Here is a 12,815-nt window from a genome sequence, read left to right as displayed (position 1 = left end):
AGAACTTTCTACATATTCTTTACGGATTTATTTGTTTCCATTTAGTGTGCGGAAATACAGTATATTCTCACTCATTCCAAAAGGTTAAGGGCACTCTGGATCGTATCCAACGGCGAGCCACGAAATCAGTTCGAGGACTCAAATTTAAGCCCTATGAAGAGCGCTTCCAATCACTAGACCATTACCCATTAGAGAACAGGCGTCTAAGATGTGACTTTCAAATATCTTACAGCATTCTTAACACTTCTGGACATCTCCTCAAACACTTATTTAAATTTAGCTCCAACACAAACCTGAGGGGTAATTTCCAAAACCTGGAGACACAACTCAGCAGAACAGACTATAGACACAACTTCTACTCCTTAAGGGTAATCAAATTCAGGAATTCGCTGCCGTCGGGCATTGTTCAAGCGATCTCCCTGGGAGCCCCATAAGAGAAAATTTGACAAATTTTTAAAGTCTAGTGATAATGACCTACCAACTGCTTTTTCCTCTTTTAACGATAATATATCCAGAATCCTTCCTACAGGTCTTAATGACCCACTGCTACTAGATACGTAGGTCTGTTAAGCTAAAGCTTCTTATGTCCCTTCCAAAACCATTTGAACCTGTTAGTGATTTGTCCTTTTTAAATATTTCACCGCCCACTTTAAACATTTTCTCGTCATAAAAGGTCACTTTTGGTTTCTGTCAATAATCATTCTTGTCACTACATCATCATTTTTGCTAATCTCGACTCATAATCCCAACATCGTTTATGGAATTTCTTCATTGAAATGTTGTAAGATGATACATTCATAGAATTCAATCAAACCAGAAAGAGGTAATATAAGCGAACACGGGAAAAATGGACATTCCCTAAGACAATATGGAAAAATAAAAGGAAAATGAACCGAACATTTGCTGTGGGAAAGTAGTTCGGCATTTATCTATCTAGTCGCCTTGGGTTTGAAATGTCATTGATTTCCCGCCAAATTGTTTAGTTTTCATGAGAATGTGCGCAGAATGATTTGCTTATAGGTTGTGTGATGACTTAAGTCATAATGTCACAAAGCTCTTCTATCCCAACATAGTTAGCTTAAGCGAATAAAACAGGCAAATAAGTTAGAACGTTGAGAAACTTCCATAAGTAAGTCGGTGTGATAATGGACGACAATTCTCTAAGTTTAAGTTGTTTTTCTCAGTCTTGGGTATGTGAGAATTTTCTCCTAAGCCTCCCCATTAAGAATGAGTGTGCCGAGTCTTTCACTTTTACCTTGTCCAAATTGCTTACTTTATCACAAAACGAACTCAGAATTGTCTACCGTTTCCAAATATTCAGACATCAAATAATCAGCATTTTGCAAAAGCAGGCAATTATCTGTTATTACTTCCTCATTACTTTTCCCCTTATTTATTTTTCTGACTGCCTGCGAAATGTCCTTAATTTATATTTTATATTTCTGCAAGGTAATGTGTTGAATTCAAATTCCATTTCTCGTTGGCCAGAATAGAAAAAATGTTTCTTTTTTGTAAATAGTTTAAAATAGATGATAAAAAGTTCGCTACTGAAGTACTATCTCCTTCCATTGTTTACCTCACACGTTTGTGTTGTTCAGATTTACTCCTTTTTTCTCTGCGATATCCATCTATGAAAACGTCTCTTTTTTATGTAACTTTGGAATTTTACGAAGTATTTCCAAATAACATATACTATAGTCTTCAGGGAATTTACATTGCATAGTAGTTCCATAACAAGTATTACTAAACACCGGTTTGCCTGACTCAATGATTTTTTTCACAGCAAGGCTTCTGTAAACATCTCGTTAAGGGAAACTTCGGGATTTTCCATAAGTTGTTCAAGAACTTTGTAGATTTCTCAATGAAGTTGATTACATTTCCACAAAACTTCTATGAAAACAATGGCAACCTCGAAATTCCCGCACATTTTGACGATTACTCCAAAACATCAGCTTATTTTCTGAAGAACCTCTAAGTCAGTGGAAATTTCAAGATTCTGAGTTCAATTTTCCCCAGAGTTCCTTTTAACTTTTTGATGGGATTTCCTCCAAACTAACGAAATTATAACCGAGGTCGGGAGCTTGAGAGCCACTAAAGCCTGAACACTGAGCTGTCGAGTATCCCTCTACTCATGTGATAGCCATTATTGTATTATCTAATCATTGTCAGGTTTGCAGTTTCATCCACCTATAAAGGCCACCCCCGCATGTCCGAAATACATTTCATAATTTATAGTTATCCGGTCCTCATTACCTAAGCGTTGAAACGTTACTTTATTCAAATACATGGTCATTTAGTGATATGAAGTGATAGTTTTAGGGACTTGAGCTTGTGTAGTTTAATTTCCCGAGTTTGTCGTATACATTGTTTCTGGGGATCTCGTAATTAGCTTCATTGTTGTTGCGTTAATATTCACTTTGGCAGTTATAATTCCCCTTATCTCCCATATTTACTTACTCTTGTTACCCCTTACGGATGAGCTTAGGCCGCCCACCGGTATTCTCAATCTAACTCTGTCTTGGGCAATTCCTTCTAGTTGTTCTCATTCGTTGTTCATTCTTTTGATGTCTGCCTCCAATTCTCGGCGGTGTGTTCTTTGGCCTTCCTCTTTTCCATTTTTCGCTAGGATTCCAAGTTGGCGCTTGCTTCGTGATGCAGTTTGGTGATTTCCGCAGTGTACATCCTATCCACCTCCGGAGTCTTTTGCTAATTTACTCTTCATTTGGAAGCTGGTTTGTCACAGTAAGTTGTTGCCGATAGTATCCAGTCAACGGACATTCAGTATCTTGGGGGGGGGGTAGACGATTGTCTATAAATACTTCCACCTTTCTGATGATGGTTGGAGTAGTTCTCCAAGTTTCATTTCCGTACAGTAGAACTGCCTTGACGTCCGTATTAAAGGTTTTCACTTTGGTATTGGTTGACAGTCGTTTTGAGTCCTGTATGTTCTTCAACTGTAGAAATGTTGTCCTTGCTTCGCCAATCCTTTCCTTTACGTCTGCATCAGATCCTCCTTGTTCATCAGTGATGTTGAACAGGTACATGAAAGTTATCATCTCCCATATGGTTTAGATTTTTCCTAATCTAATTTTCTGTCTTCTGTTCTCTTAATAAACTATGATCGGACACTAACAATAGGTTTTGGTTTATACTTTAAGACTATTTATGATCACTTTTTCACGCACTTGTCAACATACATTATTCGTTATTTACATTTCTTGCTTTGTATTTTAACCAAAGTTCCCATATTTTATCAACTAAATGCGTACTTGTAAAGTATTTCTTCATCATTACCACTTCACTACCCTTTTTCCCTCAACCATTTGTCTTATTTTTTTCTCTACATTCGTTAACTATATTTTATGTATAAAAGTGTTTTGTATCCTCAGCAGATCAATAAGGAGCAAAATTGAAGTGTCGCTACGAAATGGTATTCCATAGAAATCGCAATGCGTGTATTTGCAGTGATTAATGATTGCTGGTTAAATTATTGAAAACTTATAGAGTTAGCGTTGTTTGCGAAACTTATTTCATACATGTCTTCACATACACTTCACTAATACCAGGAAATATATTAAATTCGGTTTCGTAAGCAGACCGGTTGTGAAATTGGCATTTCTCACATTGCTCTAGACTGTACACATTGGCAGTGAGAGGCTTTGTTTTGATGTATGCTTTAAATGGTTACGTCAGGTTTCCTACTAATGGATACTGTCGAAAAAATGGGTAGTAACTTTAAATAGTACCAACAGACAAAAATCCACAACTAATGCATTGAATTTCAAAGCTTTAGTTTTATATCACACTTCTTATTCAGGTATCACATGCTTTATTCCCAGTTTTTAGTTTCCACCACAATCGATCTTATTACTTCACTTTATTTGATTTAATCCTGCTAATTTCTTTTCATTAAAGTTATATGAAGTATGAATACTTAGGTCGATGCATATTTTGTCCAGGTCTTAGGTTTTTGATGGATGAATAGTACTGAACAGAGTTTTACTGGTAGTGGTTACAAAAATCAATACATTTTTCTCGGAATTTCTAGTTTATTTATTTATTTATTTGAACACATAAATATTGGTACAGGAGGGCACCAAATATATATGCGCCACACAAAACAATGAGAATTGCAGAGAAGGAAAAAATGGTAAGGAGCGTAAAAAAACGATAACGAACAGATTAGTGTAAGGTAGTGTAATAATAATAATGGGGGAAACAGAAACGTACACTCAGAAGAGATCTTTCAGTTAAGGAAGAACCAACCACTTTTTATGAAGAAATTAAAAGGTTACAGCAGGATCGCCAATGGCTTCTATTCTGAGCCATATCTGATAACGTCTCTACTCGAGAACATTTAGATAGAATCGAAAATCCACCATAGGCGAGCTGCTGTATAAGTCGCAAAATAAGGATAGACAGAGTAGGAATAAAAGAGAGTGAATAAATGGCGTAGTAAATAATAACAATAGTAATAATAATAATAATAATAATGTGAATCGTTTGATTGTTAATTGAAGCAAGAAAAGTATTTTCCATAATTATCGACAGTTCATCATAGTTGTGTGTGGGCTGTGATACTGCTCGGATGCCCAGACCGAAGCAGGTGGTTATCTTAGGGGGCCACACCCCGAGCCTTCGACCTGAAGGTCTGATCCACAAGGCAGTGGAGCATCGTAAGGAGATGCAGTCCCATGGTAGCCGGTGACCAACAATTGGTTCATACGCCATTTGTTCCTGCAGGATACTGGAGCCCATGTACACCATTGATTTGTGATCCAGTTAAAGCGCCGGATACTCGCTTTTCGTCCTCTCATTTTCGTAAACAACACCCCCACCACGAGAAGGCAATGAGTAGGACTTCCCTGACAGAAGCTGTATACGCGTGGCCGTGTGAGAGTATTTCGAGGGGGAGGGCGGGCCCACCCACTCTCGGCCATACCAGGGCATTTGGGGGCAATTTCTAGTTTAACAACAAACTCATACTATAGTTTGCTCAGATCTTCTTTGTTTATATAAACACATTTGTCTCCTGCTTGATCACAGATTTATTCTGAAATTTAACATTACCTTAAATTATCTTATGGTGCTATTAATAAAGACTATACTTTAATTGGATGCAGTTATTAACTCCATTGAATGAAGTTCTCTGTTTTAGGAGGCTTGTGTTTGTGACATTTCTCATCGCAATTGAAGTTAAACACTTTTAAACCGTTTTAAACATGAATAATCAATATAATTATCAAGCCGATGATCGGATTCGTCAGCAACAGGCTAAAGTTCAGGAGGTAAAATTTCTTTATATTTGTTTGTAACTTACTTTATTTCAGGTTGTTGGTATAATGAAAGACAATGTGAATCTCGTATTGGAAAGGGAAACTCGTTTAGCAGAAATCGACACTCGGGCTGGTACGGTAATCTATCCATTTTATGTCTTTTGCGTATCTAACCTCTTACCATATAGTTAGCCTGTTTTCATGAGAGACTTTCAGATTTGTAAATTGTACTTTCGAGCATACCTCATTTATTAAATCTCCTATTTAGGAAATTAAAATAGATTAATATTTATATTAAAAGACTAATATTTGGACGAAGAATATTCGTTTTGGTAAATTCTATTCAGGTTCTACAATTATATATCCAAATTGATAATCCGAAAAATGACCAGGTCAAGTGCAAAGTACATCGTTTAAAGCTTGTGAATTTAGGATTGTCAAACAAAATAGAATAAAATTGTTAGTGTTGATATGGCTCATATAGAATGTTAACTTAAATCTTCATATATGTTTAGTGAAAATTTAAGATCCATGATCAGAATGAATATGGGTTAGATAGGGTAAGAGAAATAATAGTGCAATTACAATTCGGCCAAGTATCTGAATAAAGATAATAGAAACAATTACAGTTGACTACGAAAGGTCGTAAGTACAATATTCATATGATCATAAATTGACATCAATTTTCATACAGAAGTTATTCATTATCATCAGTGTCAAACTACATAAATGTCAAAATAAGCTCCAAATATGTAATGTCTTTACTCTACATTTGAAAACTAGTTAAATAAGTGTACAATGATGTTCTAATGAATGAGATAGATATCTGATACTTCCTTAAATGATGTTAGTCAGCTATGAAAGTTTCTCCTTAACTATACTAAATTATTGTAAATCTGCCTCATTTATTACCAATATTTCCGTTAATCTAATAAAAGATAGTCGGAGTTTTAGAGTTAATGCTCCCAATTGTCTAAACATGCTACTTCTTATCTTTTTCGTAAATCTTAGTCATGTACGTAGATAACTTCGTGTATTTGTTGTTTTTCACGTTTTACTGAATTCGGGATTAGAAAAAACTGGTTAAAATGAATATAACTTCATGCAATTGTATGTAACCTTTTAATTGAATCAGTTTTGATTACTGATATATGTCGTCACAATTTCATGTTGTAAAGATTGTCCTGTTGCTCGTTTACTTATTTCATTATATGTCACGTTTTGGAACTATTGACGGCACCCAACTATAGTCGTATTTCATTACAAAGCTACACCAGTTCGTCAATCGCGAGGTTTTGTTAACTTTTGTCAATGAAAAGTGTGCGAATGAAGTGCATGAGACTTGTTAAGACTCTTTGCTTGAAAACTATTGATGAAGTTAGTTATGTATTCCGTCATAAATACCTTTTCGGACTATATTCTCAGTATTTAATTCTAATTGAGATCGATAATATTATTTACACTCATTTACTATTCATCGTATCAATTTAATCCCGTTGCGTTGATTTGATATGGCAGCTTAGACTGATCCACTTTTGAGCGCAACTGTATGTCGAGAATAATTGACCTATTTATATGTCCGTTCAATATGAAATTTTCAGTTGTATTACCTTTTTGATATATCCTTCTGTATATTTTCACTCTTCAACTAATCAATTCAACATCTAGATCGCTACTCTCTGAAATATTATGGAATATTACATCTCACACAGACATAACTAAATAAATAAACTTTTGCAATGTGAAAATCTGACTTTAGGTTCAATACTTAAAACGAGAAATCTATGATACTTCTTATTATGTAATGTGAGTAGTCGGTATGTCCAACTAACTATGACATTTAGCATTTAGTGGTAAGACTTGGGATTCTTCACAAGGATTTGCTATTTTGATTACAGTCTTTCCTGGTTGTTATTACCCACAGTCGTCATTTATATAATAAGGAGATCAAATGTGGTACGTATCACCAGGAATTTATAGAGATAAGGCGTATGGTAGTCCGTTTCTGTAATTGTAGTAAGATTACATACTACTTACAGTCTGTAGTTCTTCACACCCCATCGTTTATTTTCTATCGTTGTGTGTAGGTGAGTGAAATAAATTAAATTCAGAGATAAATTGCGAATATGAGTGATATATCATTGTTCCTTGTAATCGTCATCCACTCAGATCACGAAAAACACTGTACGACTAGGTATCAATACCAAGGTGCAGCTTGATGATTTCGAATAGGTAGAAAGTTAATAATAAAATAATGATGTATTTGTGGTATCTCGATGTGTAGAAATTTGGATTTCTGATATTTCATGACTTAGTTTAAGCCACTTATTGAAAGTAAATAACGGAAATAAATTAACACAAGCTTAAACAACATAGAAGAACTAGGCAGAATATTTAGTCAAGTCAAAATAAGTCCTTTAGGTGTAAAACATAATGGCTTGAGGCTTTATCAGACATGGCTCGCAATAGAAACCAATGGCGATCCTGTTGTAACTTTACTTTTTATATGGTTGATAGGGACTTCTTTATAACAATCCTTGTCGGGTTTTTTTCTTAGCTGGACTTTTTCTCTCAATGTTATCGTTGTTCTCACCCTCATACACTATATTATATCCAATTCAGTTTTTATACTCGCCTTCCTTCCTCTATCTCTTCACAACTTCGTTTTTATTGTGCGGCGCATTTATTTATTTGAACATAAATACTGGTACAAGGAGGTACCATATACATACGCGCCACACAAGTCACTTGATTTGTCTGTGGGTTATGATACTGCCCGGGTGCCCAAACTGAAGCAGGTGGTTTTCTTAGTGGACCACAGCCAGAGCCTTCGACCTAAAGGTCTGATCCACAAGGAAGTGGAACAATGTCGGGAAATGTAGTTCCAATAATTGGTTCATATACTATTTGTTTCCTTAGGATTATGTGTTAGTCATTATAGTTATTAGCCGAATAAGCGTTTACGATGAGTCATTTCCACCCGCTAAGCCAGTACTACAATTTTGTTGATACAGTGATAAATCCCATAAAAGTGATCTTCTGTAGTTCATATTTATGTTTAATGTTTTTTGGAATAACATAAAATAGCCTACAAGATAATCATTTGTAGAAGTTTAAGAGATGTTTTTCGTGATATCATTCAATCTAAACCACAGTTGGACATATTTTCTGACCCGGTTAATGTTCTATATATTGTTTCTAATAAAAAATAATCATTTTATCACTTTCGGTTTATTGTGTCACCAATCACTCCGTAGTATATAAGTTTTTGTGCTTCAACTTCTTAGTCTCTGCAAACTGGATTATTATTTATTCACTTTAATTCCTGAAGGTATAATGCCTAATTTTTCGTAGTCACACTTTATATTTTCCAGGTATTGTTTAATCTATATCTTAGTATAAGCGGTTTTCAGGAATTGTGGAATTTTCACAGTTTAAATCACGAACTGATCTTGGCTAGACTACCATTGAAAATCTGGAATCTGTGTCGAGTGTAAGACAGCTATCCACTCCATGCAATAGATGAGGGTTGCACATTATCATGATTTGATTGGAGTTCGAGATTAATGCCACTGGATGCCAGCTCAGTGATCTAGAGGTTTAGCGCTCGCGGGCGAGGTCGTAGGTTCTGGGTTCTCTTTCTGGATACGAGGTCGTGAATCCGCACTGCTGAGGAGTCTCATACTAGGACAAATCGTCCGTTCAGTGCTTTCAAGCCTTCAGTGGTGACCTAGCTAAGATCAGTCCGTGATCTAAATTGCGAGAATAATCCAGATTTGTTATTGTCACTGCTAGTCACGTAACTGCAAGTTAAATGTACTATGTCTTTTATCAATTTATGTACATTAGCATACATTAATGACTTATATTGTATTGAAAGTGATATATCCCTCATACTTTCCTCTTATGATTTGGAGAATTAAAGTGATCCTAAATAGAACAAAATAAATTCCATGATTTAATTCATATTTATATTAGGATATAAGCTGATCATTAACATATACCTTGGAACATCTAATAAATAGCACTGGCTCAAACAGGTACAGATTTATCTACTCACCTTTCACCAATACCATTTGTGTGAAGGACAGTTGTACGATCTGGTTACGCATAGCAGAATAAGTGTAGCAAGCCCCCGACTTGTGACTTGTTGATAAATAAATTATTTCTTTAGCCACGATGAAAGAACCAATTGTTTTCCTATCTATTATATTTTCTAATCATTTAGTCCTCTAATACGTGATATGTCTCTATGATATTTGTTCACTTTAGTGTGAGAATGAATGAATATTGCTAGTTCAACTTGCCTTATAACACTTGAATGAAATCGGTGAGATATCGTTTGTTATTGTATGTAAACTGTGTTGTGTCTTACCGAAGATTGTATTCTGGTCACTTTTTACACAGTAATTTAATGTCGTATATTTTTTCTTCGAAACACCGCACTCCTACATTGTTTCTTTAACTGAACTCAGATATATATTCACTTAGTTTTTTTTCATGGTTCTTTTTAGTTGGACATCTAGTGTAGTTTTGTCTCTTGATTATACTGTATGCTTAATTAGGATTCTTTTTCTGTTTTTAATACAAACTAATTTCCATATACTTCAAGTGATTAATTTTAATTATACTCTTAACAATCGGTTGTTGATGGTCTTCCCATATATTATATTGTTAATTATTTGTTTACATAGTTGATTGACGTAGATTAACTGGAAAAGTTTGCAGATGTGTTAAGTAATGAAGTTTAACCGAGTGCATGATAGAAACAAAAATACTAGTTGCACCCTATTCGTAACATTATCATTATACACATAACCCTCATTTTCTCTACTTTATACGCAATCACTTAGCAGCGGAAATGTTCACCTATTTGTCTCCTTAATGCATGTTGTGGTTGATTTCAAAACTTTGAATATGAATGCATCTTTAACGGTATACTATTCTCTAACCTTTTACTCATATTGCCTAAAATGAAAAACTAGAACTATGAGTGTGGACAAATTATACAAAATCGAATTAAATTCTACTTGTGAATATATTTGTATTACGATATCCAGTAGAGTAATTATTTATTGATGTAGCCTATGAATTTCGACCTGTGATCATATAATGAATATATTTTATACTCGAAAAATTTATTTGGTACTCATTAAATACCTATTACTTTATGAGAATCAGGAGTAGCCTCTTGTTTCACTGAAGATCCGTTGCCTATGGCACTTCTACTCTTGACGGTAAATTACTCCTAAATGTAACCTATTTCTTCAAATAATTTGACAAATGCTATAAATTAAAAAAGGAATAAACACTTTGGACCTACTTCTAGCTACTTGATAAGTAGTTTATGGAATCTTTCTAATAGTTTCTAAGTATTTTATGTAACTGGAAGTTGTTCAAATTTAAATTTCTTATTTTCTGAATCAATAGAATATATGATTCTTCAAATTTTCTGTACTCTCTACCAGTTGATAATAGCGTTCATCCCTGAAGTTCAACTTTTGTGTTCTTTTTTTAAAAAATTACTTATACAATTTCACGAACGATCTTAAAAGTGTATAAAGAAGTAAAATGATTACAATTGAAACTTATATTTTCTTTGTAAGTTTGTTCACTTTCAAATTAATTTTTGGTTAATATTAAAGCCTCTACTTATCACCAACTCGTAGAAAAGACCAATTTCAGTTAGTATGTTTTATTAATACCTTTTTTGTATGTATATCGATTTTATAAAGTATTTCGGCACATAGGATCAAGATTGTAAAGCGAATCTATCGTCGACTCTCCATGTAGCTTTATTTTTCCTTTTGTAACAGTCATTCCACGTGAATTTTACAGGAAATTTTTTATCATGTCACTTCTAGTACGACTGGTTATTTACTATCTCTAAAAATTTTAAATAATCTTTAGTTTTATGTTATGTAAATAAAATTATGAACCACTTATAGTAACTACAGTTTTTCATAAAGTGACATTTTTCCTTTTAAGTTAAATATATATAACCTCTTTAATTGGAATCCCGCAAAAAATATTTTTGTCATATGTTCATTTCTCTGTTAATAAGCAATACATTTTGATCAAAACACTTAGAAATTACTTCAGCCATTGTTTTTTTTTCGTACCAGTGTATCCAATTTCTGTACAGATGTCTAATGGACAATTTGAAAATCATGGGGTAGTGCGGTAGCATAAAATCCTTCCTCATATTTCTGTTCAACCTCAACAGATAACCTCCATATACGTAATTCATAAATGAAATTAGCTGTGGACTAGTATCAACTCCTATGCTTATGTCATAACTGACTGTCGAAGTATATTAATCACTATTTCCTGTATGGTCATTAAACTAAATGCTCAATTTTAGTGAAGCTTAACTGTAATGCCCTTAAATATCTTCACTCAGAGAAGTCCCTCAGAGTTTTCAGCGTTCATTTTGTAAGGAAAGTCAACAAGGACGATACAAAATTAAGGTTTGTGATTTTCAACCTACTGGCTTTGAACGTCTTGTCTTGTACCAGAAAGAAATTTACAGTGTAACGTCACTCTATTTGGTCGCTTCAATGCATTTCAGGATTGGTAAACTAAACTTTAATCAGTGCTTGGGACAGTTTTGGCTAGTATCAAGAAGTTACTTCGTGTCTCAACTGCATTAAATTCCATGAACGCTGTTATTTTTATTTGGTAACGGCGCGGTTAAGTAGCCTGTTCGATAATAAACGCTTTATTGTACGTACGTATAATCGGAATCACTAACATTTACTCAACAACAGTGATAACATGACAACAAGATCCTAATATCCCATGACACTTAAAATGACAACCTAGTCTAATTATGAAACCATTCACACGACAATGTATTGGTCAGCATTACTTATCTCATTTATACACAAAAGAGCCTAAAGCGTTCACTCAATATACAGAACTCTCATTTTCAAAATATTCTTAGTCATTTGTGATATCCAAACTCATTTATTCGTCAGTATGAGTTATCGAAATTGTCAAATTTCATTAGGATCATGAACGGAGCAATTTTAGGCCCTGAGCTCGAGTCCCGTATGCGGTGTTGTGGATACGCAATACTGATAAGTCCCATAATAAGACGAAACAGCCATACAGTGCTTATAGGTTTTCAATGGTGGTCTCACGTTGATCGGTTCATGATTTCATTCATTTATATTTTGTAAGTTGTGTTTTTAGCGTCACCGAACAGTTACTGAAAATCAAAGAGCCCTCTGTGTAGTGACTCACTTCACTGACTGATGATTTAGTGGGCTAGTTAAACATCAACCAGATTATAAGCAAACGCTATTGACCAAGTTTAGACTCCCTTTTCTAAGGAGCGAAACACGCTGCTAGTTGAAAATGTGACCTCTTTTGTGAAGGGAAATATATGTTTGTTTATGAATAATTGTACATATATTCTCCGCTCGGTTTGACCAATAAAGTATTCTTCTAACTGGCTGTCCTCTCACCCAACTAACCTGTTGGGGATGCATGTACGAAGTTTATGTATCAGCGTCATAATCGGATACTTCGTAA

The 12,815-nt window shown here is 34.5% G+C and overlaps 1 protein-coding gene across 3 annotated transcripts in view; it reads left to right on the top strand.

The window, feature by feature from the left end:
• The first annotated feature begins 630 nt into the window (after positions 1-630).
• VAMP3 (Vesicle-associated membrane protein 3) overlaps positions 631-12,815 on the top strand; it is a 25,381-nt gene continuing 13,196 nt past the window's right edge. For all 3 annotated transcript variants that reach the window (XM_051217521.1, XM_051217520.1, XM_051217519.1), the window contains exons 1-3: positions 631-673; positions 5,159-5,288; positions 5,331-5,409. In XM_051217521.1, the coding sequence (XP_051073934.1) occupies positions 5,223-5,288; positions 5,331-5,409 (145 nt within the window). In that variant the 5' untranslated portion in view covers positions 631-673; positions 5,159-5,222. The remainder of the gene's footprint in view (positions 674-5,158; positions 5,289-5,330; positions 5,410-12,815) is intronic.

Source organism: Schistosoma haematobium, chromosome 1, assembly GCF_000699445.3.
Source record: "Schistosoma haematobium chromosome 1, whole genome shotgun sequence".
Taxonomy (NCBI): Eukaryota; Metazoa; Platyhelminthes; class Trematoda; order Strigeidida; family Schistosomatidae; genus Schistosoma; species Schistosoma haematobium.
The sequence above is the reverse complement of the archived record's forward strand: the minus strand, read 5'-3'. Positions and strand labels throughout refer to the sequence as shown.